We start from the raw sequence: 27,821 nt of genomic DNA, 5'->3' as shown, positions 1-27,821 counted from the left end.
ATCTGTGATGTCAGGGACCAGACCCTTATAATATCTGTGAGGTTATAGGGCGAAAGGCTCTTTAAAACATATGATTATGTATGTAAAGAAAGTATGAAGGTAAGAATGAAAGTATATGCACTTATGTGTGTATGAAAGAAAGTTAAGAGGTTAAGTATGAAATGTAAGAAGGTATTGTATGAGTACGTGATTAACTAGAACTCACTCAGCGTAGCTGACTTTTAGTATGCACGCAGGTGAGTAGAATGAGGCAGGTAGCTTGAAGAGGACACATGGCAGAGTTGGACGAAGCTGGCATCTGAAGATTTTGCTATGATGTTTTATTTTAAAAGACTATGTTTTGTTTTTAAATGACTATGAATGCTCGATAATACAAGAATTATGGTTATGGAATGTAATGGTTTGAATGTTTTTAATGTTCCGCGAAGGTTTTAATTAACTCTGATATTTAGAACTGCGTTCATGAGTAAATCAAACACGAAAGTAGGGCTACCGGTAACGGGGTCTTACAACTCTAATAGTGTTCGATTGTACAAGTACATGGTTAAATAAAAATAATGCAACTTCTAATAGTGTCTAGTGTTGTGAACAATCGCTCACGCCCCGACATATAATCTGTCATTGGTTGGGGTGTGACACAATTTCTAAAGCCAAGCACCCCCTTACTGTTATAATTTTCTTAATGGTAGAATTATATTCGAAAAATAAAACCAGACTAGCAAAATGTCATATAGGTAGGGTTGTCCAAACTTTTCGCCGCTCGCTCAAAAGCTGCTTGAAAAATGCTCGTTCGATTTCGGCTCGGTCCGGTTTGAAAACAAACCAATCACGAGCAAAACCTCGTTCGATTTGGTTTGGTTTGGTATGTTTTTGCTTGAATTATATACATATATATATATATATATATATATATGGAGAGTTAAATTATCGTACAATAATCCTTAACGTACAAAAACGCACGCGAATTACGCTCAAGGCAAAAACAAAACGCTCAAAAACCAAAATACAAAAAACGCTCAAGTCTAAATGAAAGTGGTAGAGAATTGGACTAAGGCGAACTGAAATAAGCAAAGCGGAGAAACACGGCAGTTTATCCTAAAAAATATATAAATATGCTAGAATAAATAACAAGTCTAAATGAAACAAGATATGTAATAGATTTGGGATGCCTAGGACTCGTTTAGTGATTTCGGGGTTTGATGACATTGTATAAACAATTTAGAATGGTTTAATAATTATTACAAAATAATATTTCTTAACAATTTAACTTAGATTTATAAGAACGTTAGTTACATTAACATAACAATTTTTCTTTTCGTTATGGGTCCCAAACGCTTAACAAATTTTGATATCTTTGCTTTGTGGAAAGGAAACACGATTTTCAATCGTAATCGCCATCACCCGAGATTCACTAACCATTCAAGCTTAATTAAATGGCAGCTTCGGAATCCACTTTGTGGTAGGTTTTAATCAATTCAAGGCTTACTCCAGCGGCAAAGGAAATATGATTTTGCTTGAAGGATCACTTCGATGTGTGGAACGTATTCAAAACCATGCAGCTCTCGTAGACGAACAACTGATGTGCACACAATTATATATATTTTCACACAATTTATTACCCATTATAGATTGTTTTCTTGTAAGTCATGGTAAATTAGTTGTAAACTTGTTAACTTTTGATTTATTAGGACAATCGGCCAGGAAAATAACAAAACAAGCGAAAAAACGAAAGGGGAGAGGGGGGGAGGAGAGGGAAAAAAAAGAACCTCTTCTGCCACCGTCCGTCCAAAACAACGTCCCCGAAAGACCTAACATCCCTAAAACCAATCAAATAGCTAAATGACCCGAGAAACCCTTAAAAGCTATCAAAAACCCGCTACTGTTGATGTCAAATATGCATATAGTAATAAACAAATAGTACATATATAGATACAATAACATACGTAAGTAGAAATATGTTAACTTTATTGTTGACGTACATGTAAGAAAGCACAAATGGCAAAACCCCACCCATACGTGTAAAACGCTGAAAATGGAAAAGCACAAATGGTATAATTTTTATTGGGTAGGTTTACCCGGAAAAGAGAGGTCTGATGGTAAAATCTTGAAAAGAATAGAGAGTCAAAGTAAACAAAGTTTGGTGGAAAAAGAAGTCATATGAAAGTCAACGGGAACCACAAATGTCAAACCACACGTCAAGGGAAGATCTCCAACTTTATGTCTTTTTATGGCAACAAGTTATGATAGAAACATATAGTCATGCTCTGAAGTGTTAGTTCAACCAAATGTTGAAAATATTAGCTAGAGTAGCTTTGTTTTCGGACCGGATTTATTTACTACACAAAGTAAAAGAAAATATACGCTTGCAATATTTTACAAAATATTGTTGCGACTCATTACAAAAGAAAGGTATATACTATATATATATAGACAAGGTGAAGGTCACATGATGAATAGCAATGACATAACTCGTTGTGGTGGTGTTGTAAGATATACTGGTGACAAAGTTAACTCTTTAATAAATTATATGAAAAGGAAACAACCTGATTTGAGGCTTTCACCTACGACTTTCTCACCAGAGAAAGAGCAGTGCTTCTTTTTTTAAAAAGGGGGAGTGAGGGTTTTCCAAGCCTTTCCATGATTACTATTTGATACAATTTCTTATAAAAAGGAAAAAATAATAGTAAAGTAATAAAATACCCCTTTTAGTCTCATAAAAAAAATTAAAATGTATAAACGAATTACAAGAAATATAAATAAACATTACACAAAAGTAAAAGTGATCTAACCTATTGTCTTCGATAATGTTAAATGATGGATGTGACTTCATATTTAACACAGGCCCCTCAGAACATTCGAGTCTCCTTTAAAAGAGCTATGTGCCTCAGGCTATAATAGACGAGCTAGCATATATTGCCATAAATGACTCGCACACCCGTGATAGTAATAGGCTTTTTCAGTGTTTTAATATTTGTGGAAATACAAGAAAGTAGTGATATGGGGAAATGATTTTGTGAAGCTTCTCTCTACTTTGTTGAAAAATTAGCTAAATATGTTTTTTGCAAGACGCGCTACAATCTAGTTATCTAACATATATCGTTTATGATACCAACAAGTATATTATTTTTGAATAAAACTCCGATTTCGATAAGATTTATTAGAAACGTGTGAGAAAAAAAATCTTATATACCATTAGTAACTAGCTTGGTGCCCGCACGATGCTGCGAGGTACACGCTCAAACACGACATCGATCGCATAAGCGGTGACCTCACTATAGTACGCACGCAGCCTGACTATAGTATGCATGTAATGCTGCGTAGGACATGTAACAATTCGTCGGTGAACGGGTAACTCGGTCTGAAACATGACCCAAGCCCACCAGACCCGTTGCGGCCTAATTACATGTCACGTAACATGTTATCTTTTAAAATTTTAAAAAGTATAGCAATATCATACTCAATTTAAAGATAATAAAATATTCGTTTTTATGACGTAATTTTTTTATAAAAATATTAACATGTAAAAAAATTAATTGTCATTAATACTTTGTGGGGTTGTTGGTTTATAATAAGAGGGTTAATATGTAACTATTTAAGAAGTTAGCAAAACTTACTCTTAACTTTAAGGACCATAATTGTAAGTTTGAAACAAACTAAATTGTTAAAACTTAACCGTACATGACCATAGTAACCAAAGATTATATTACTCCTAGATTTTCAAAATTGATTGCATTAGTAATTATAATTAAAGTAATAGTGATTGTACCTCTTAAAATTCAAGAGGTCCTTCACTAATGCATTATATATAGTATAGATATGTCAAATTGCAAATATACATACATAAAATCGACGTCACATCTCACCGGCCAACCCTACCAGTTATTTTTAAAACCAATTTGATTTTCATATTTTAGTACCTTAGTTTAATTTAGCCCATGATGAGCCCAATTTAAACATATAAATCACAGATTTAGCGTGTAGCAATTTAGCATCCCAATATTGTTCAAACCAATTTTATCAATAAATCAGAAATTCACAAAGGGTTGAATTATTCTATAAAAACATATAAAAATGAGAAGTGTAAGAATCTATAATTAGTTGACATGTGTAAAGTAGAGATTAAAAGAAAAATTATATAAAAGTAATAGTAAACATTTTATCTCTCCACATGTTAATTCCCTTATCATTTTTAAATGTTTATAACTTTTTCATATACTTTTTTAAATTTTTTTTACCATAATAACAAGCGTTTTTATCTTTAATATGAGTATAATTATGATATATAAAAATAAAAATAAATTACGTCATTGTGTCTTTTTGTTTACCATTGTGTCTTTTTTCGTCTTTGTGTCTTTCTGTTTGTCAATGTGTTTTATTTCGCCATTGTGTTTTTTTAAATACTAATAACACCGTTGTGTAATAATATGTAAATATAATGAAAAATACCAACAAATTATCTAATACATAAAACACAATGATGAATACGTATTCCACAATAACGTGAAACGTAAAACATGATAATGAATACATATAACACAATGGTCAAAAATGTAAGATAGAATGGTAAATACATATAACACAATGACCTGAAACGTAAAACACAATGAAATCTACATATTACATAATGACTTGAACGTAATACACAATAAACATAATACTATTTTTCTCAACTTAAGTAAATGCTGATCACAATGACTAAAACACAATGATAAATAGAAAGACAAATGTTGATCATAAATACACAATGACGAATAAAAGACACAATGACGTAATCTTTATTTTAATTTTTAACTTTAATATGAGTATCAATTGAAAAACACAATGACCAAAATCGTTAACTCAATGCATAGAAAAACTCAATTAAAAAACACAAAGGACAATCAAATAACACAATATAAAAAAACTCACTATAATAATATGATATTCATATTAAAGATAAAACGTTTGTTATTATTGTAAAAAAATTCTAAAAAAATGTCGTATGAAAAAATTATAGACGTTTTAAAATGATGAGGAATTGACATGTCTTGCATATGGAGAATGTAAGACATCATAAGTAAGTTATTATCTTCATGCTCTTTTTATCAATTTTTATTTTTAAATTAATCTATACCATCCAAATTTAAGATAAATAGATTAGATTTATTCTCACCCTTCTCATTTTTATTATACTTTATATTTTTGTATCCTCAGTCACCATCTAAATGTAGTTTGAACTTTGAACAATGATCGGAAATTTGAAATATTTGAAGTTAACTATAACTAAATGCATGTATAACAAAAATAATATTAAAAAAAATACAATAACAATCCATATATTTTAACATAATTTCTTGTTTTGTCTTCCTCGTTTTTATTTTCGTGTATTAAGTTGATATGTAGAAATATATAATTATAACTTAATAGCATAAAAGGTGTAGGTGGTAAATTTTAATAAACTTAAATTTACAAAACATTATACAAACTTTGTAACTGGTGAACCCAAACTTGTCTTTAATAACTATTTATTTGTGTCAAAGATATCAATCGTTTTAAGACACATGTAGAATCGTTTATTATCTCTCATACCCAATTAACAAGTTTGAGTTAATATATTTAGCTTAAGAACGGTGAAGGATCGGTTGTTGAATAAAAAAGGACGAGTTACTATCACCAACACGAAAAGAACCTCGGTGTCTTTCCTTGTTGCGGTTGGTATTTTATTCTTGATCTTTACTCCCCAAAAGCTCACTCACAATTTATGGATCACTTAGGGCCTATAAAGATGGCCTCTTCGTTTCGGTGACATCACAAGGGTTGGTTTGAACGCTTGGGCTATTGGTAGGTGTCATCCGTTATCCGCGCTAGAGTGCTTCTTCTTTGGGCCTATATGGGTTAGAAATATAAGCAAGGTATATATCTATTTTATCATAGTTAAATCGATCATAAACAAAAAAATTAGGCCTTTGGGTTGGTTACAAGAGAAATTAGCTTTTATGAACAAATAAACAAATTAATGAAAATTTAAAATAAGAATATCGTACTTTAGAAGTTATTTATTATTTGAATAACCCTCTCAAAATCGAACTACTTTAGAATCACACAAAATCAATCAAATTTACCGGCCAGCCCATATATTTTACGAATCGTGTTCGGGTTTACCCATTTTAAAGCGTCATGTTTAGGTTGGTACTATATTAGTCGACCCAAAAAATTGACTATTTCTCATATTGTTTACCATGTCATTAATTAAAACCTCTTAAGTATTTTATATAAAGCACACAAAGAAAATTTATTGGGGTTTGCTAAATTACATAACGGGTTAATCTGAGTCTTCTCAATTATTAACTTATACAATAAATCAAAGTGTAACTTTTATAAAAGGAAAATAAAAATAAAACAGATGAGTCACGATAATCATAGTTAGCATGCATGCCAGCAAAAGTAATCAAATTATAAATAGGTTAAAGTGAAGCATGCTTGATCGGCTAATAATGAGTACCAATCATGCAAGCCATGCTTGACTTGCGTTGACCGTTGACATTACCACAGTAAGAAAATATCTCCAGTAGACCCCTTTGATTTGAATACAGGACCCCAATCACCTTAAACTTTGAGACATTTCTATCTTATACCCCAAGAAAAATTGACCTCTTGTACGTTATGGTGGATGGCTAATATATTATTGAAGTTGATAGCTTCATTTGTAAACATTGTTTTCTTAATCTCTGATAAACAATTATGTGATCAAATATTCCGGTGTGGAAACAAACTTAGGCCGATGCCACTAATTGTTTCAATAATTAAGAAGCACAGACTAAGCTAAACTTAAACATTATCAAGAATTAGCTACATCTTTCCTTTATTTATGTTGGCTAATCAACATCAATGCCACATCATCTGACCGTTGGAGAATTAGTCTTGCTGCATGTTTTTATTTTGTTAAATAAAGTTGTTAGTTCCTACTTTTATGTTTTGGTTAATCGTTTGTAGTTGGTCAAATAGTGGCCGTTGCTTTTTCCTGTTATTTCTTCTTTTCAGTTGTTGGCTCATGTATTTATAGTACTAGAAGTCATGAACTGTTATTATCTAGAAATAAAAAGTTCAGTTAAAGAGCCTTTGACTAAAAGTGTGTGCTCTTGATTTCTTTTGATTCACTTGATATAAAGTTAACGGGTGATATCAAAGCCACTCTCAAGATGTCGGAATTGTAGCTGGTAGGAGGAGTCAAGAAGTTAAACCATCAAAACTACAAGTCATGGTCTACCTGTTTAAGTTCTTATTTACAGGGCCAAGATTTGCGGGATGTGGTTCGGGGAAACAACACCTTGCAACATGTAAGAGAGACACAAGATGGAGCCTTGAGAAAGCGGAGAATAAAGGCTGGTAAAGCCTTGTTCATTCTGAAGACGACGGTGGAAGATGATTTTGATTTGCTTGATCACATCAAGGATTCATCCAGTCTAAAGGAAGCTTGGGATACCTTGGAGTTGTTACTGCCAAAGAAGAACGATGCTCGGCTACAACACTTAGAGAATGAGCTTTTGTCAATTAACTAGAAAGACATGTCCCTTTCACAATACTTTCTCAAAGTGAAATCACTATGCCGTGAAATAGGAGATCCGGACTCTGAGGCAAAGATTGGTAATGCAAGGATTAAACAATAATCATCCATGGGCTCAAGACTTAGTACCATAGCTTCGTTGCTGTAGTTCAAGGCTAGCCTACTCAGCCGTCAATATTGGAGTTCAAAAATCTTCGTGCAAGCCAAGAGTCCCTAGTCAATCAATTTGCTGGAGTTTAAGTGAAGAAAGAAGAAGGATCCTTGTATGTTGAGAAGTCAAAATACAAGAACAAACGAAGTATTATTCTGGACGTAATCACGACAAATTCAAACGGTCAGATAATATGAAAGGCACTAAAGCATATGAGAAGGGAGAAGGATCCGGAACTTAGAAGCAAAGAAACCAAGATAAAAGATTCCCCTTTAAATGCCATAAATGTGGAAGGAGGGGACATATGGCAAAGTACTGTGATCAGGCCAACGAAGAAAGGAATATGGCGACAACTCAGGAGGAAGAAGGATGGGAAGCGAATGCCTACGTGCCTCAAGTAATTGGGGAGAATAGTAGTCCATGTGAAGCCCAAGTAACAAGTCGTGTTATTAATTCAAAATCCTAGATCGACAAGACCCATGTGGATATTGTGAAAGAGAACCAAATGACTCCACAAGCTGTTGCATCAATGAAAAACAAAACAAATCGGTTAGACGACTGGATTGTGGATTCCGGTTGCTCTAACCATATGACCGGAGAGAAGATCCGGTTGACTAATCCGGTCAGATATGACGACAACCAAGTGGTGGTGATTGCCGACGATTCTCGCTACTCAATTGCCCACGTCGGGGATGTAATATTTCCCACTAATTCTGATCAAAACGAAGTAACATTGGAAAAATTCTTTCATGTCCCTAGGATGGGGAAGAACCTGTTCTCAGTTATACAAGTGACTTCGACCGGAAAATATGTGTTGTTTGGACCCGAAGAAGTAAAAGTCTTTGAAGAGTTCGAGACCCCCTTTATTCCATTTCTGAGTGGTCAAAGACGAGATTTAGTTTATGTACTCTCAGCTGAAGCAACCCACATTGAAAAGACAAAGAACACTCAGAGTTTCAACCTATGGCACACATGATTAGGGCATGTGAGTTATTCCAAACTGGATTTAATGATGACTAACAATTAGTTGCAGGGCTTCCTAATTTGCCGGTAGTCAAGGATGTGGTATGCATTGGATGTCAGTTCGGTAAAGCTCATCAATTGGAGTTCCACTCTTCAAATTACAAAACAAAAAAACCCTTGGAGTTAATACACATTGTAAGTCCCGAATCTGGATCACGACAATATGATATCAACCCAAACAAGATGTTAGTGCGGAATCCTAACACCATGATGATTCAAGAACAGTGTAGAAGAACAATATAAATATAATGAACACGAAGTACTATGGTTTCATTGCATACGATTCTATTATCAATAAATCGTCAAATACATAAACCAATTCACACAGAATGTTATGCTCTCTAGATGTGGTAGCTATCAACGTGTGTGAGAGATCTCTAGTTCTGCTCAACAACCACTAACCCTAAAATGATTAAACATGCTTTATATAGTTAGCATTTACAAGAGACCCAATGACCAAGCCCAACTAAGCCCAAATAGAAATCAACATGATTTCTGTATTGCTAACCCATGCAAACCGAAATCCCTATGGATTTCGTTATTACATGCTCCAAGCCGTAAATTCCATCTTGTATAATACTTTGACTCTTCTAGATTATTTCTCTTTTTTCTTGATCATGTCATGGTCTTTTGATATGTGTCAGTCTAACCAAATCGTGACCCAACAATCTCCCCCTTAGACTGATGCTTTCAGAACCTTCAGAATCTTTACTTGAACATGATCAGCAACTTCAGCATCTACATCGAATACTCTACCATCTCCCCTTGAACATGATCAGCAACTTCAGCATCTGCATCCAATAGTCTACCAGCTCCCCTTTATTGACAGTATCATCCAATGTGAATCTCAGATACTTCATATGTTTCCGTTGCAAGATATCAGTCTTGAAAGAACAATCAACTTTGATAGAAAGAACAACCAAAATATTTTGAAAACAATTAAATAAAAAAAAATAAGACAGACATATTTTTTTTAATTTTTTATTTTTCTGATTTTTATGATTTTCTTGAAAAGACTTGAAATGGGATCATACCAGCTAAACCAACTACAACACAATAACCGATATCATATTTCATTAGCTGAAGACAAATTTTGAAATGATTTCTTAACACATTTGTTTCGAAAAGAGTAATCAAGAAGTAAAAATAAAATAAATGAAATAAAATAAAACTAAAAACAACAAATAAAACAAATTTAATCACCCGGTCTTCTTGTAATTTAGCTAATTAGGGATCAAATTTCAGTTTTGATAAAAACGCCGGCTGTATATGAAAAGATACGAACATGGAATCAAATTGTTTAAGGTGTTGTTACAACGCGTTATTATGACATAAATAAACAGGTTGATAGCAGGTATAACGAACTTAGCATGATTTTCATTGCATCAGTGATATGAATTAGGTTCAGTTCGGCATAAAGCTTAGTTGGACATCACTCATGGACCTGTGATGCCTCCTATCTCTTCTCAAAACGTATTTGGCTTTCCCCAGATCACCCCAATTTGACTCCAACCACCTAGTGCTTGATCAAAAGATTTTTATTAGGATAAACAAACAATAATTTAAGCTTTAAGGTTGAACGTTGGACTTACAAGTCATCCGGACTTACATGCCTTTCATTCAGAGTGTTTAGAACGTATTTGAATGCCCCACCATTGTAGTTCTAGTTGGACCCTTTAAGCTTTTGAAATACGAATTTTTTAATAACACAATAATCAATTTATATATATATATATATGTTATAATTTTTTTATTTTTATTTTTTATAACTTAAGCAATAACTTATAAACATAATATTTTTGGTGATCAAAACACTAACGGGCTCATGTATGATTGGGTAATTGCTTTTCTGTCTATCCTTCGGAGAGATGTATATGGAGACATGCACATTTCTTCAAAATGACTCTCCACAGTACGTTTAGCAAATTTAGTTTATATCACTTCAACTTTTATGCACCATGGAAAGCTACCATACAAATCAATGACTGTTCTAGTGCCTTTTAAGCTTAATAACTTCACCTATTAGGCACACAGAAATAATTTACCTATCACTTTCCAAAGGTTGGATCAATTTTCATTTAAAAATGTTTTGAAACTTCTAAAAAACTGTTAACTGAATAATCATATCATTTCCCATAAAATTACAGAAGACAGTTTAAAACTCAGTCGCCCCGGTAGCTCTTAGTTCTCAGGTGAATGGCTATCCCGTATATCCACAAGTGGTTAACAGGACCAAACACATATGTAAATACATGTCCCTCAAACTTAGAATAACCGACATAATTTTAAGCAAAAGAATAAAAAACACAACACATTACAATCGCCCCGGATGCTTTCAGTCTTTAGGTGAATGGCTATCCTGTGAGTCTACGAGTAGATGACAGGACCAAACATATACAAGTATATGTCCTTCAAACATAAACAACCGACATAATTTTAAGCGAAAGTGTGTAAAAACATATTTAAAATCTTTAATTTTATAAGAACACACGCACACTCTTTTTGATGATTTTTTATTTTCTTCCCCTAAATTTGTGCAAAAATTTTGACCGAATGGAAAACTTTTATGTACAAATTTAACCTAAAAAAGACTCAATTGTCAAAACGTAATATTTAATAATAATATACGATGAAGTGTGATAGTCAGCCAACTGATGTACTGTCATTTCTCATGTACGTTCAAGTCATTTTCTCCTTTTTTTGAGAAACAAAATACACTATACTTGAAAAACTATACGTGAACATATTTTTGTAATTTTCTTAAATATTTAAAATTTTTCAATCTTTTTGACTGATCAATCTTTCATACCAAAGTGATACGGTTACCTTTTATCTTCAAGACATCATTTTCCCATTTGTGAGAATCTCCCCCTAAGAATAAGTTTGTTTTGGGATTCTGCATCCTTGCGAGTTGAATGTCTGGAACAAACCTTTTAATATGCAATGTATTCCCTGATTTGTTCCTACACACTTAGATAGCAGATTAAAAACGTCTATCATCCTAAAGTCCCGTCCAGGCAACAAATAATCCATTTTATGGTTTGAGTATTTTTTTTAAAAAATGGATATTTGCCCTGTCATGTGCCTGGAACAACCCATTTAATAAACAATGAACTTGTGGTTGTTCCTACACGCATAGCGGGATCAGTTGGACATAGGAACCCAAGTCATAAATGTCTTGGGGTTCCCTTGAACATCAACATATGTGACCTCTTGACAAGTCATATCTTTCCCATCTTTAAAAGAATCATTTGTTATTACAGATTCTATTTGCTGAGTTTTAAGTTTCCAAGTCTGTCTTGGATTAGTGAAGTTGGAAAGAACAGACTTTGGAGTGGAACAGTTCGAATTTGAATTCTCATAGCTCTTAACACTCTTTGATTTCTGAAAATTTATTTTTCTTATTACAGTTTCTAAATCATTTGAGCGCAAACATGTCATATTAACTGTGAATCCTTGAGTATTTGTGACCCGTTGTATAGATACTCGTGGTTTTGTAAAATAAGCATTTTGTTTAACCACTAGATTTGGTGGAAACCTATTACCTTTCACTTGAGGAGCTTGTCTATTAACAGGACGGTAGTGACACTCCTTTGCCAAATTCCCTCCGTTCCCGCAGACGAAACACACCTTCATCCTTCTTCTAATGTCAACAGAAGCACTTACCTCATGTTGGAATTCCTTCTTAGGAAAGGTTTTTCCATTATTCTTGCCCATTGGTGCAGCCTTCTGATTTTGCTTGTAATAAGGAACATATAGACGATGAACACAATTTCTGGCTATATATCCTGGGGTGCCACAGTGGTAACATGTTTGCCTCTTAATATAAATAGCACCCAATGATTTATCAACACATGGAGATCCGGGGGATCTATGAGGACGAGATTTTCCTTGTTGTGCTGATTTCTTATATCCCTTCCCTTTGTTGCCACAATTCTGTGTATTATTATTAGTACAATTTTGTGTTGTGGTGTCATCTGAGTTTGATGACACGTTAGAATAAGATTCATTTTCACTAGCCTGAACCCCTTTACTATCAGAAGCAACAACATTTACTATATCTGCATATGAAGTAGAAGCATCAAAATTGTTCACACATTTAAAAACAGGCTTGATTTCCTCTAGGGATCCTGATCCAACAATTTCATATTGAACCTGCTTACCATACTTCATGTCTTTTACCTTTTCTTCCTGCTCTTTGGTAAGAGGAAGACTAGTATAGTTGTCATTGTATGGTGGGGGTACTTGACTATATCCTATATCCTCACCTTCGTTTTATTTCCACTATAATTGATTTTTAATCATTAAATTGACTACTTTACTGGAACCATCGAATTTTTTCAGCCCTTTCAAATATACTAGTTAGATTCAAAATTTCTAACTTGGAGGCTTCCAGTTTAGCAGTTAATTCAGCGATTTCCTGTTTGTCATCTAGGTGGTGACAACATTTTATACTGAATTCAGATTTAAGCTTAGAAAAATCCTTTTTATGTGCTTCCATCTTATCTAAAAATGCTTTTTCATTTTTCTTAATTTTAAAGTTTTCAGAATTTGCTCTTTCCGTGTCTCTAATCAAGTTATCATTGTGGAGCTTATATAAATTAATTTTATCAACGCAATATTGAGAACATGATTGAAAACTTACCTCTGTAGACGAACTCAGAAATACTACTTGTGAGGGAGCAGACTGATTAAGAATACTTCTAAACATTGAGATGGGTTGTGGATAGTCCATTGAGTAATTAAAGGAATTAATATGATTTTCCTGCCAAAATTTTTCGAAAAAATATGATCGCCAAAATTCTCAAGAAAGATGTCCCACTCAAAAGAAGCGTCTAGGAAAAATTTTGTTCAAAACAAATTTTTTCCGATTTTCCCGCCAAAAGTTCACCTAAAATCACCAAAAAAAATATATATATTTTTGCCAAATTTTTCAAAAATAAATTTTTACTTATAAGGAGTATTCAGGAAAATTTTGTTCAAAAAAAACATTTTTTTACCGAGAACCCTTGACCGAGATCTCTGTATGACCGAAAACTATGGTTTGGTTTGTCTGAAACTCTGACCGAGAACTAACTTAGACCGAGAACTCGCTAGAAGTGTTGACTGAGAACCAAGTATTCTGATCGAGAACTAAGTATTCTGGCCGAAACTAGTGTAGTTGACCTAAAACGATCAAAATGGACTCTTGTTTGTAAACCAAAGATGATCAACTTTGGCCGAAAACGGTGAAAATCTGCCGAGAACACCCAGGAGCAAGTTTGACCAAGTAATTTTGGTAACAATTAAATACCTATTTTTGTGGGATTTAAACTGTTTCCAAAGATAAGGCAATCTTTGAGTAAGAATAGCCTCGTCCTTTTTCTCCGATCAACACCACGTCGGAAAAACTCGATTAACACCAAACAAGTCAAAAACTTGAATCCGTTGATATCAAACCGAGCCTTGAAAGGTTCAAAAGGCTCTGATACCAATTGTAAGTCCCGAATCTGGATCACTACAATATGATATCAATCTAAACACGATGTTAGTGAGGAATCCTAACACCGTGATGATTCAAGAACGATGTAGAAGAACAATATAAATATAATGAACACGAAGTACTATGGTTTCAATGCATACGATTCTATTATCAATAAATCATCAAATACATAAACCAATTAACACAGAATGTTATGCTCTCTTGATGTGGTAGCTATCAACGTGTGAGAGAGATCTCTAGTTCTGCTCAACAACCACTAACCCTAAAATGATTAAACATGCTTTATATAGTTAGCATTTACAAAAGGCCCAATGACCAAGCCCAAACAGAAATCAACATGATTTCTGTATTGCTAACCCATGCAAACCGAAATCCCTATGGATTTCGGTATTACATGCTCCAAGCCGTAAATTCCATCTTGTATAATATTTTGACTATTCTAGATTATTTCTCTTTTGTCTTGATCATGTCATGGTCTTTTGATATGCGTCAGTCTAACCAAATCGTGACCCAACACACATTGATGTATTTGGACCTGTGAAGTAGACTTCAATTGGAGGTATGAAGTTTATGATCACTTTTATAGATTATTTTTCGTGGTTTGTGTGGGTATCAATTATGAAGGAGAAGACAGAGGCACTAAGCAAGTTCACGTCATTCATATTGAAGGTTGAAAAACTAACAGGTCACATAGTTCAAGTGTTGAGATCGGACAATGGAGATGAATACCGATCTCAAGATTTTACCGATTACCTGAACGAGTATAAAATTAAAAGGCTGGTGACATGTCCTAATACTCCACAACAAAATGGTGTTTTAGAACGAAAGAACTGGCATTTGGCAGAAGTTTGTGGGAGTATGATGCACTCCAAAAGTGTTCCTGGGCAATATTGGGCAAAAGCTATGCAAACTGTTGCGTATGTAATCAATCGAATTCCAGAGCAACAGATGAAATTTGTCTCGCCATTAGAGAAACTGCTAAAAACTAAGCCCAATGTAAGTTATTTCCGAGTTTTTGGTTGCATATGTTTTGTTTTTATTCCCAGCTCTCAAAGGCATAAGCTGGAAAAGAAAGCAACTCGGTACATATTTGTTGGATGTGACAATGAAAGGAAAAGGTGAAAATGTTATGATCCGGTTACGAGAAAATGTCTTGTCTCACGGAACGTTGTTTTTGATAAAACATCATCATGGTGGTCGAAGTCAAGTGAAGCGCTTCCATACATAACCAAAAGTGATGTACACCCGATATGTCTTCCATTCTTTGGCATGAGTGATGATGACACTGTTTCTGTGAGTACATGTGATGTAGAATCCGAACCGAATCAGGTAATAGGCAACAATTCCAATCCGAGTCCATGGAGCATGGGTGTTTTCACTCAAGGGGCTGCATATGTAATGTCACCACGAAGGTCAACACGTATTAGAAACACTGATCCTAGATATTCCTATGTAGCAACTGTGGCTGAGGAAATTAAAGAACCAAAATCGTTTGATGGGGCTGTAACAAAAAAAGTTTGGAAAACAGCCTTGACAGAAGAAATTGAGGCGTTAGTCAGAAACGAGACTTGGGAATTGGTGCCTAAACCAACTGAAGCGAGACTGATTACGTGAAAGTGGGTGTACAAGGTGAAGCACGATGGGTCAGTGGAAAGATGTAAGGCCTGGCTCGTTGCTCGTGGGTTCACTCAACAACAGGGGTTCGATTACGAAGAAACCTTTAGTCCCATAGCTAAGCTTACTACGGCACATGTTCTTCTAACAACGACAGTCCATAATGGTTGGCCACTATACCAAATGGACATCAATAATGCATTTTTATATGGTACGTTAGATCATGTCATTTATATGATGCAACCGATGGGTTTTGAAAGACAAAAGCATCCAGAGTTTGTGTGTAAACTCAAGAAAGCCATGTAAGGTCTCAAGCAATCCCCTAGATCGTGGTTGGGAAAATGGCTGAATTTTTAATGCATAACGGATATGCGAGTACTAACTCTGATGCTAGCTTATTTGTTAAGAGTTATGATTCTCAGTTGGCAATAGTATTGGTGTATGTTGATGATTTAATCATCACAGAGAATGACAAAACTGAAATACATCAGTTGAAGGAAAATTTGTGTACATGATTTCTAATCAAAGACTTGGGCAAATTAAAAAGGTTTTTGGGTTTGGAGTTAACTTATGAACTGATGGGGCGTTGTTGCATCAAAAGAAGTATACTGTGGATTTATTGCAGCGGTTCGGTATGCTTGACTCAAAGCCAGCCTATACTCCTATGGATCCCAATTCGAAGCTGCACCTGAATGAAGGAAAGGAGTCGGAAGACGCCACGATGTATCGAAAAATGGTGGGTAGTTTGATTTATCTCACTCTAACCCGTCCAAATTTGGCCTATTCAGTAGGTGTGTTGAGCCGATTTATGCAGTAGCCTAGACGTCCTCATCTTCATGCGATTAGAAGGGTCCTTCGTTATGTGAAGCCGTGAAGGCAACCATTGGCCTGAGATTATCGTTCAAGAGGGAGCCGTGTTTTAAACTCTCCGGGTTTTGTAACGCTGACTATGGCGGGGATCAAAGCACTCGGCGTTCGACCACCGGGTATGTGTTTTCACTTGGGAATGGGCATGTGTCATGGTGTAGCAAACTGCAGCCTACCGTGTCGTTATCGACTACGGAGGCGGAATATAGAGCGGCCGCAATGGCGGCGCAAGAGTGCAGTTGGATAAAACAATTGCTAGTTTATTTGAAGCAAGATGTTGAAAGTAAAGTTTTGTTACGCTGTGACACCATGTCTGCAATACAACTAGCAGGTAATCCAACTTTTCATGCTCACTCAAAGCATACTGAAATTCATTACCATTATGTAAGGGAGAAGGTTCTGTTGGGGGAAATAGATTTGGTGTATGTGGACACTAAACAACAAGTAGCAGTCATGGTTATGAAAGCTCAACTGAGACCAAAGTTAATGGAGTTAGCTCTATGATGGGAATGAAGAAGCTTGATGTTGAGAGGGAGTTTGTTGGCTAATCAACATCAATGCCACATCATCTGACCGTTGGAGAATTAGCCTTGCTGCACATTTTTGTTTTGTAAAATAAAGTTGTTAGTTCCTACTTTTATGTTTTGGTTAATCGTGTGTAGTTGGTCAAATAGTGGTCGTTGTTTTTTCCTGTTATTTCTCCTTTCCAGTTGTTGGCTCATGTATTTATAGTACTAGAAGTCATGAAAGTTATTATCCAGAAATACAAAGTTCAGTTAAAAAGCCTTTGGCTAAAAGTGTGTGCTCTTGATTTCGTTTAATTCAGTTGATATAAAGTTAACAATATATGTGTAGGAACCTAAAGAAAAGACTTAAAGACATACATCGTCAAGTATTAATGATAAGAGTTGGATAAATATGTAGCCAATGTGTTTAGTTGTTGTGATGACGAGCAGTTGGATGCATTAGACCACTTAAGAATTGTCGCAACAAGTGAGATTGAAGAGGAAGTCCTCCCTCAAAGTTAAAAGTAGGGAAGCATGTGTATATGCTTTAAAAGAAGATACAATAGTCATAATTAGGAAAAAAACATCACAACGGTTATACTTTAGATCATTGGTCCTCTAAGGGGCGGACCTAGTTCCTCTTTATGAAAAAAAAATATATGTATAGTTTATATGCTAAAATGCCGCTCACCCCACATAAAATTTTGGTTAAGCACCCTAATCACTATCTATGGATAAAAGTTCTTGGGTGTGTCATTAGATCCTCTTAAACATGAATAATTGATCATTTGGATTGGTAGCCTTGAAATGGCCCAATGATAGGTAACTTTTTACAGCTTGTTTGTTTTTTAAATAAAACTCAAGATACTCGTGTTTATTTAACTATATAATAATATTATTATAGAACTAGTCAACAGATTAAGGTCACCAAAGTACAAAACAGGCCATGGACGACTTAAGTATCTTACTCTGTCAATCATTATACAACTCTTAAGTCGACCTCAATCCTCATCACCAAGGAATAGTTTATTAACTTGAATTAGTTATACCCAAAACCACAGTCAAAGGTTAAGGACATAACATGTAACATTTAAAATAACTAAGGGACTGTGTTTGTGTTGTGTTTAATCTATCAACTTGCACAATACACGCCCAACTTTATGGAGCCTTAAGATCCTCATCAAACATTGTGTGGGTCATCACTAGACTGTTGTCAACACTCATCAATGTCTTTCTGGCTCTTCATCCCCAAAACAAGATCATGTTAATGTTCATGTCCATGATCACAACCTGTATATGTGTCATTCAACAAAAAAAATTTCAGAGCAATTTGGGAATTATAACTCAAGAAAACATTTGTCTTTTATTGTTTTTCTGTCTCAAAACATTTCCTAGTTTTCCACGAAATTTGGGTGTTGGCTATTTCAGAATCTAGAGTCAAAAGTTTCAGTCTTTCTGGATTTTGAGGAAAAAATTTTAGTTAGATTTATGTTAATTTGTTCAAAGGCTCATTTCTTGATGAATATACATACAGTTACACAGTCAATTTCATTAAGAACCGGTCGGTGTAAACAAGATTTTTGAGTATTTTTTTAATATGTCTCTATCTTGTTTTATATTAATGAAAGTAATTGATTCATTGGTTGTTATTAGTTTCGTAAAAACAAGAACAACTTGTTAGTTGTGTGCAATTAGAAACAACAACCACCTGAAAGCTATGACAACATCAGCATCAACATCATCATCCATATTTTAATCAGGCTTACCACTATTAGTTCAAGAAAATTCAACAAAGAATCTTGATTTGATGCAGGTAGTTGTTCTTGTTCTACCAAATAAAAACAACACACTAAAATTCACACACTTTTCATTGTTTCTTTGTGGGATTTTTATAGTTGCGTTAAAAGAAACGTCATGGAATCTTTGAGCGTTGTTGGGAATGCGTTCGGGTGCTCAGCCTCCGGTGAGCGGCTTGTTTCGGCTGCTAGAGATGGTGACTTTCAAGAAGCCAAAGCTTTATTGGAATATAACCCGAGGCTTGCTAAATATACCACTTTCGGGGGCCGAAACTCGCCACTTCATCACTCTGCTGCTCGAGGTCATCATGAGGTTGCATATATACCAGCTCTCTTGTTCATAATATTATCAATCTTGTTTAAAAACTAATTAAATTGTAAGTAATTGACAACATATGTTTTAGATTGTCTCCATTTTGATCGAGTCAGGGGTTGATATTAATCTCAAGAACTATCGCGGCCAGGTTAGGAATATCTTAACTTTCAATCTCTCATTTTCATCTTTCAGTTGAAACATGTTAGCAGATATTAAGGTTATGTCATATGGTTTTCATGTGAACAGACTGCTCTGATGCAAGCATGTCAATATGGTCATTGGGAAGTTGTGTTGACCCTCATTCTTTTCAAAGCCAATGTATGTGTTTTGACTTTTGACTGTTTCATGTTTTGGCTGATAAAATTATTCTAATGATTAACCATAAAATGTCTTAGATACATAGAACCGATTGTCTAAATGGAGGTACTGCGTTGCACTTGGCTGCTCTCAATGGACACGCATCTTGCATTCGGATTCTACTCGCTGATTACATTCCTAGTATTCCTACATTTTATAAACTCGTAAAGAGAAGATCAAGAATTGGAGGATTTGTCTGTGAATCAAACGACGGGTAAGTTTCAACAAATCTTGATATTCTTCTGAGTTCTTTTTTTTATACGGGTCTGATAAAAATATAAACTTTGTATGCAGAACATCACTTTTTGAGGTAATCAATAAACCTGCTGATGGTGGTGTGACTGCTCTTCATATGGCTGCATTAAACGGGCATGTTGATTGTTTGTGTTTATTACTTGATTTGGGGGCGTCGGTGAATGAGGTCACTATTGAAGATGGTACTATTATTGATTTAATAGGTGATTACTTCCCCATTTTGGTATGTACAAAAACTAGAGGTCACGATTTGTCTCAAACGGGTCAAAACAAAACACCGGTTTAAAAGACGAATGGGTCAAACGGGTTGAGAATCATCCAAAGTTTATCTTCAACCTGTGTTGACCATCTTCAACTTGAACCCGTTTTGACATATACTAGTCGACTTATTTTTTAGCCAATAAACAAAATAAGACAGAGCCCGAAAAGCCCATATATATTATATAAATAATATAGGAAACAACTTATATACTTGTGAATTCGTGTTTTTTGAATCAAATTGATTCGAGATATTTAAATTTATATTTGAATTAGAAATTCAGTTCGAATAACCCAAAATTTAAATTCAAATTGGTTCGGTTCGAATTTTAGGTTACTCGAGTCCGCTTTGATTAATTAACATACCTGCTTAGAACTGAAAACCTTTTTCTGTTATCACTTATCAGGAGCCGGAAGCACACCTCTCCATTATGCAGCATATGGTGGAAATCCACATTGTTGTCAAGTATGGTTTGTTACTATAATAAAACTATAAATAACCAAGTGTTTTTATATATAATTGATCTTTGGCTGATGCATTGTTGTCTGTTTCCATATGTTTTAGATTCTAATAGCTAGGGGTGCGAGTCTAACAGCAGAAAATGAAAAAGGGTATGTGTTTCTCAAACAATCCTATGTTTTCTTTGTAATATCTTTGCTAGTTATAACTCGCCCGGTTTGTTGACTTTTCTTTTTCTATGTTTCAAAGTTGACTTTTTGGTCATGTTTGTGTTTTCAATATTGTAAAAGATGGAGTCCATTAGAGGTTGCTCGTTTATGGAATAGAGAATGGCTCGAGGAAATTTTAAGTGCACGCCAACAAGACCGAACAATTATTCTTCCTTCTCCATATTTGTCACTTCCACTTATGAGTGTAGTCAAAATCGCACGGTAAGTGTTGACTTCAATTTTTGTACTTTGTTGCAGCTTTTGTAACAATAGAAAAAGTATTTATTTACTTAAATGAACTTGAACCTTTTATTGCAAAAAGTTGAACCAATTTAAAAAAAAAAATATTTGACTTTAGAAGTCGACATTTTTAGGATTACTTATTTTTTGCGACAGAGAATATCAACTGGTTATTTTTACAAAATCCCTACCAATATGCAAATAGTTCATGAATCATGAACTAATCTACCTCTACGTATATAAATTTGACCACTTTTGGAAATAAACAATTTGACTTTTAAAAGTCAATGGCTGCAGTTATTTTGCCTAATGGAGAATATAAACATTGTTTTCTTCAAAAAATACACCAAATGAAAAATGGTTCATGGGTATATTAGCTTAATATACTTTCATAAAGAACATAGACCACTTCCATAATAACCTGCCTATTTTGACTTCACAAGGCAACCTTCATAGTCTTTTTGTTTCTGAATAACCAGAGAATGTGGCTGGACCAGTGATTCAGTTTCAAATTGTGCCGATCCATGTGCTGTTTGCTTGGAAAACAAGTGCACAGTTGCAGCATCAGGTACATCCACCTTCTGAATCCATGATCATCAGGCGACCGTCCCGAGCCCACTTACTCCAGGGGCCAAATTTGTTTTAAAAATCTTTATATATGTTTTTTTTTTAATTTTTGTATACGTTCTAACCTTTTTTGAATATATTAGAGGCCCATTTTTGTACTTGCCACAGACGCCCCCCCCCCTTTTTCGGGAATTATCAGGAACGGCCCTGATAATCATATATCACCTGAACTCACTATCTTCATGACAGGTTGTTTACACGAACTATGCACTCGATGTGCATTATACCTATGTTCGACTAGCAACACGTCAAGTGCACCCCACGCACCACCAGGTTCAATCGCATGTCCGCTCTGCCGTCACGGCATCATTATATTCAAGAAGATGACAACCACAAAGCCACTTGCTCAGCCATTAAAGCATAGCTCAACCCTGTCATGCTGCTCGTGTTCTACAATGCCCAAAACTGACACTCCAGTTATCAAAGAAACAATCCCATTATCCAACAAGTTTCCATCGTTGAAACTTGATAACACTTTGTGTGTACGAGGTACGGACACCATTGCGTCGATAGTTAGGCAATCGCATGTAAAGAGGTACCCGAGATCCAGTATCGGGTGGTCTAGTTCACATGTGAAAGGAAGGTCTTGGTTATGTGCTTCAAGTCAATCTGTGGAAAGTCCTGGTGATTATTGATCTGAATGTTTGGATCAGTTTGAAGATTTGATGGTTAGCTAACATGAATGAAATACAGGGAAATCAATGAAATTGGTGTTCTCTTTTGAGATTGTTTTTAATACTTTTCTCAAATTTGTTTTTGTTGTTCATTTGATTTTGGATTAATCAACCAATGATGCTTATGTGTATAATCTGGCCATGTGTTGTTTTGTAGATATTAAAGGAATGAAAAAAGAAAGATTTTTTGTTTGAAGTTTGTAATGCCGTGTATAGTATTCGGTTATTATCTTTATCAGTAACTAAAACATTTGTTTATTGCAACCTTCGATTCAAGAGCATTCATATTGAAATCTTTATTTTCATCCATATAACTTAACTAATGTGCATTTTAAAAAAGTGTCCATGTAAGATTTGTTCATATTTAAAAAGAACGTGTATATCTTATTCCTCATATTTGTCTATATTCAATTAAATAATACTTATTTTTTTCTTTTTTCTTATTACATATTATCTTTCTACCGCTCACAAAAAAATGTGAAATACTTAGTATCACTCGTTAATATTTTTTTTATTATAATGACTACTATTATTTTTATTATTTTGTTCAATATCATTATCTTAATTTCGTTAATAAAAGACTAGACAACTTTTCCACGACAGATTCGGTATATCTTTTTATTACACATGGACACTTTTCCGCAACAATTAACGGAAGAAATTTACTAGTTAGACACACATTTTATAAAGTAAACCAGTTATTTATAAAACAATAACAGTTTTAAAAAATCATTTTATCAAAAGATCTACTAAAAAACCATTCTAGGAAAACTTGAAAAAAAATCAAACTATTTATAAAATATTAAAACTTCTTGATGCTTTTTGATAACAAGTTTGGAGTGGTGGCGCTAACACTTCAATTTTTGTCTTTAGGAACATTCTCAACAAATCTAAATCGATCAAATTGTGTGAGAGAAACTTTTATAATATATGAAGTGCTTTAGGGTGTTGTACTGTTGTGAGTGAATGAGATAGAAAATGTTATGATATTTTTGTATATTTGAAAAGTTATTGTAGCACTCTATAAACTTTTTAGTATTTTCTGAAAGTAATTGTGAGTAGAGGAGAGAGAAAATATAATAATAAAGTTATAGAAAAGTATTATTTAATTGAACAAGATAGAAAATGCAGTGAGGTTTAGTGTAGTTTTGAATTTATGGATAGGGGATTGAATGTGAATGCTCATCAAGTCAAACCGAGTCAAGTTAGGTTTTGGTTCATGACTGATATGTTTACAAACCAAGCTAAGCAAACTTGACTTATCTATCTTTACTAGCTGAAATTTTAAGCTTGAGCTCCAGTTATGAAAAAATCAAAGCAACTCATTCTCTTCGAGACTGCTCGTCTACTCGAAAAAAAAATTAAATGTTTCTACACATCAATATACAAGAAACAAAAGTTATATATTTCAATATACACGTAATGCCGAGCATATAAACTATTAAATTGTATATATTTTTAAAAGATAAAGTGTGAAGTTTAGTTTATTAGACTTTTGTCTCTCAACTTTAGTTGCAAACTTTAGCTCATTAAACTCTTACCATAAAAGTTTTATACATATACTTTCGGACCCCTCAACTTTGGTTATGCAACATCTGTAACCAAATTTTTACCATAACAAATCCAACTAATACCGACCGACTCCCTACCGCTTATCTACCGCAATGCACAATAAATTTCAAACATGTAATACATTTAACCAGCTCCATAGCATGACGGGGAGAAAAATACTTGTTTATTTTTAAATATCAAATTTGGGTTATAAGTTATAACGGTCCTTAGCCCATACTATAGGCCCATTAGACACGCTGCTGCTGCTTTGAAGATAACATCCAGCATTTCAACAACCAATGGCGCGCAGAGGATAGAATAATAATTATGGCGGTGCTTACATGTCTTCCGTTGCAATCGGTCAACGTCCGGAGTAACCGTACACGCTGTCACAACAACGGTGGCCGTCGGCTGTGCACGGTGGCGTCACAGCAGCAGCAAGAACTCTGCACTGAATTCGAGAGAATAAAGATTAACAAGTCTGCTTTGAAGATAGAAGAAGCATGTTCGGATTCAGAGCTTTGGGCCACGTCAATTCTTCGAGTTCGATCGTTCTATGATTTCAAGTCAACCTTTGGCATCCAAGTGAGTTGACTTTTTATGCCTAGGAATTATCGAACAACAATTTTGAGTTTACAAACTTATGATTGGATCAAATAGAGTTAAAAAATTAGTAACATCGTGAAATTCAATATTATATTATATATATTCATTTAAATGTTAAACAATAGTTGTTATGAAATTTGTTTTTGATGACATACAAACTTAACATATGATAAGCTGTTAAAAAAAGATTAATGATAAATCAAATAATAATAACTATAATTGATGATAAACGAAGAGTATATACGGTTTGCAACGATGACATCTACTTGTAATTTAAGTGTGTCAACATTGGGATCGACCGAATGAATGAGTCACAAGGTGTAAGTGGCAACAACGAAGGAACCTAGACGCGCGGGGCATTTTGGGGGGCTAGCCTCCCTCTTTATTTGGCTTCTAATTCGACTCTTTTTTATATTATTGAATTTGAATCATTTTATGAATCTATGCCTATGGATTCTCTTTATTTTTTGATGTTTTACAAAGGTTATAGTACATATGCATGCATATTCTTTTTGTTGGTTTTTTATGTAACAATACTGATGTTCTTTTCTCTTTTTTAAGTTTTCTTAGGATCATAAAAAGTACTTGGCGGAACGTGAGTTTGAAGCTTTGAAAGAACGCGTTGCTGGCACAAAAGAACGGGAAAAGGTGTCTTGCATCAATGCCACATTACCGTTATCACAAACAAAGAGTTTTCCAGAGGAGTTATGTTCTTCATGTAAGGTACCATAATTCTAAATATTTTTTTGTTACTTTTTATAAAAATTTGTTTTATGTTATTCAAATTTCTTATAATTTGTAGCATATTTTGACTATAAAAGTCTTGTGCAGTTTTCACACGAAGGAGAGGATCGAATCGTTGTAGGGACTCTGGATCTTAATCAATGTTTGAGCCTCCCAAATGAAATTACAGGAATGAAGCCAAAGGTAATAATATAATTTCCATTTCCAATTTAGTATTAAACATGTATGTTAGTAAACTTGTATTGAACAGGGAATTGGAGGAGATTTTGCAAGAGCTTATTTAAGTAATGTATGTGTCGCCCACGAATGCCAAAGGAACGGGCTTGCTTCTCTTCTCGTCGAGAAATCAAAATTAGTTGCTCAAAATTGGGGTAAAATTTTTTAACACTCATTAGGTTGTGTTTTATTTCAAACGGGTAATTAGAAATATAATCATTCCCTATCAGATGGGTAACTAAAAATAATAAATGCATATAAATAGAAATATTTCAAACAGGTAACTAAAAAGATGCATATAAATTAATCAAAAAATAATAAATGAGCTAGTCGACCTTGAAAAACCTCACCCGAGCCGAGCTCTGGCTTTAGAAATAGAGCTCGAAACAAGCCAAGCTCTAACTCTTATAAGTTAAACGGGCTGAGCTCAAGTCTAGTCGAACTCGGGCTCGGCTCATTTACCCCCCTAATAAAAATAGACAAAAAAACGCTTAATAAACAAACTCGACCTCTTAAGGGGCTGTAACTTGTAACCATTGTGGATATTTGGGTAACTTTCAGGGATTAGTGATTTATATGTGCACGTTGCTGTTGACAATGAGGCGGCAAAGAATCTGTACCTGAAATGTGGTTTCGTTTACGAGAGTGAAGAAGCTGCGTGGCAAGCAAGGTTTCTTGACCATCCACGAAGGCTACTTCTCTGGATGGGTATTCCCCATAATTATGATTGGTGATCAAACCACCATTGTTTAAGCTTCTGGTTGGTATATAGTTATTTGTGTATAAAGTTGGTATCTTAAAATGTTTATTTTTTCTTTTCTAATGGAGACAATTTGGTGCACCTAAAAGGTCGACGTGAGGACTAAGTTTATAAAAGATTCCATCAACAAATCAGCCACCCATAGGAAAATCAGACAAGTTGATGATAAGTTTTGAATCTTGAACATATTCCATCAACCATTCCATACTAAACCAATCCTCGACCAACAACAAATCAGCCACCCATAGGAAAATCAATCCCCGACCAATAACTCATCAGCTGTCCTTAAACACGCCAGAACCCACTACCACTGGCAGAACATCACTCAAACCCGCTCCCCCCACCCATCACTCTCTCCTTTCCTTCTGGATCGTATCACCCAAAATCAATACCTGGAAAGCAAAATGAGGAGGTGTGGTGGCAGGGATGGGATTTTTTTTCCAAATACCAGTATCCGGACCGGTACCTGTACATGTACCCGTCTATTCGGTACGGCACAGGTACCAAGATTTACTGATTTTTGGTACGGGTACTTTCGGCTATAGGTGCAGCCAGTGGCGGACCCAGGATTTTTTTTATCAATGGAGTCCCAATTTTTACGGTTTACAAAGGCCGGTCGTTATTCGGGTCGGGTCGAGGCGATGGACATAATAAAACACGGACTTATGATGTCATTGGAAACGAGTAAGTAGAAAGAATTAAGATAAGAAACTAGATAGAACATATACTTTTAATTCATTTTTATTCATACCCGAAAAACATAAACGTAAGCTATATATATATGGTCTTACATACATGACCAAACATGAAAAACTAACTCTAACACAATTAAATGATTAATTATAATATGCATACACAAGATAAATAATAAAAGAATATGCAAAATGTTGGGTTCGTAGGCCTTGTTGGCCTAGTTTATTATTTGAAGTCTAAAGGGATGACGGGCTACGGTGGCCAGACCTCAGCCCGGCCCGGTTTAGATTTCTTGTTCAATAATTTACAACCCCAAGACTAGTCTCTATTTAAACAATGCTATGTACTTGTAATCATTGTCACTCAATAAAGATATACCTAGTTGTCACTCGTGGACGTAGGTCAGTTTAGACCGAACCACGTTAAATCCTTGTGTCCGTTATTGCTTTCGCGTGTGTGTTCGGTTCGTGTGTGCATTTAGTCCTAACACAAAACCCATGGTGCCATTATATATGTTGCATGGTGATAATGGCTATATGAGAGAAACTAACGAAAAACACAAATACCCCAACTAAATAACTAATATTGACTAGGATATAAAAAAACAACAAAAATAGAGTATGATGAGGCTTGAACTTGCAACCTATCAAAGGAAAAACAAGGGGCTTTACATTAGACCAACTCAGCCTTAATAGTATGGGTTCCATGTATTAATTTTTATGAGTTCCTTACTAAATTTAATATACCGTCTCTTAGTAATTTTAAAAAAACATAGGTGTCTCGGGACCCCGATTGGTTCTATGTGGGTCCGCCCCTGGGCACGGGCACGAGTATTACGGGTACTCAGTACCCGTTAGGAATATGCAAGGGTTT

The 27,821-nt window shown here is 34.7% G+C and overlaps 2 protein-coding genes across 2 annotated transcripts; both read left to right on the top strand.

Moving 5' to 3' along the window:
• The first annotated feature begins 18,814 nt into the window (after positions 1-18,814).
• On the top strand, positions 18,815-22,571 carry LOC143624161 (putative E3 ubiquitin-protein ligase XBOS32). Its single transcript, XM_077094887.1, has 11 exons — positions 18,815-18,999; positions 19,082-19,295; positions 19,387-19,446; positions 19,545-19,616; positions 19,694-19,869; positions 19,950-20,113; positions 20,576-20,634; positions 20,734-20,780; positions 20,919-21,059; positions 21,557-21,645; positions 21,894-22,571. Exons 2-11 carry the CDS (start codon positions 19,101-19,103, stop codon positions 22,337-22,339), a joined length of 1,449 nt encoding a protein of 482 aa, XP_076951002.1. The 5' UTR covers positions 18,815-18,999; positions 19,082-19,100; the 3' UTR covers positions 22,340-22,571.
• Positions 22,572-24,232: 1,661 nt separating this feature from the next.
• On the top strand, positions 24,233-26,307 carry LOC143624160 (GCN5-related N-acetyltransferase 7, chloroplastic-like). The gene is made up of 5 exons (XM_077094885.1): positions 24,233-24,514; positions 25,106-25,258; positions 25,367-25,462; positions 25,530-25,650; positions 26,057-26,307. The coding sequence occupies exons 1-5, from the start codon at positions 24,257-24,259 to the stop codon at positions 26,227-26,229; spliced, it is 801 nt and encodes a 266-aa protein (XP_076951000.1). The 5' UTR covers positions 24,233-24,256; the 3' UTR covers positions 26,230-26,307.
• The last annotated feature ends 1,514 nt before the right edge of the window (positions 26,308-27,821 follow it).

Source organism: Bidens hawaiensis, unplaced genomic scaffold (assembly GCF_021521415.1).
Source record: "Bidens hawaiensis isolate Kalapana, Puna unplaced genomic scaffold, B.hawaiensis_p1.1 tig00003698_1, whole genome shotgun sequence".
In the NCBI taxonomy this organism is placed as follows: domain Eukaryota; kingdom Viridiplantae; phylum Streptophyta; class Magnoliopsida; order Asterales; family Asteraceae; genus Bidens; species Bidens hawaiensis.
This window is presented reverse-complemented; position numbering and strand designations above follow the sequence as displayed.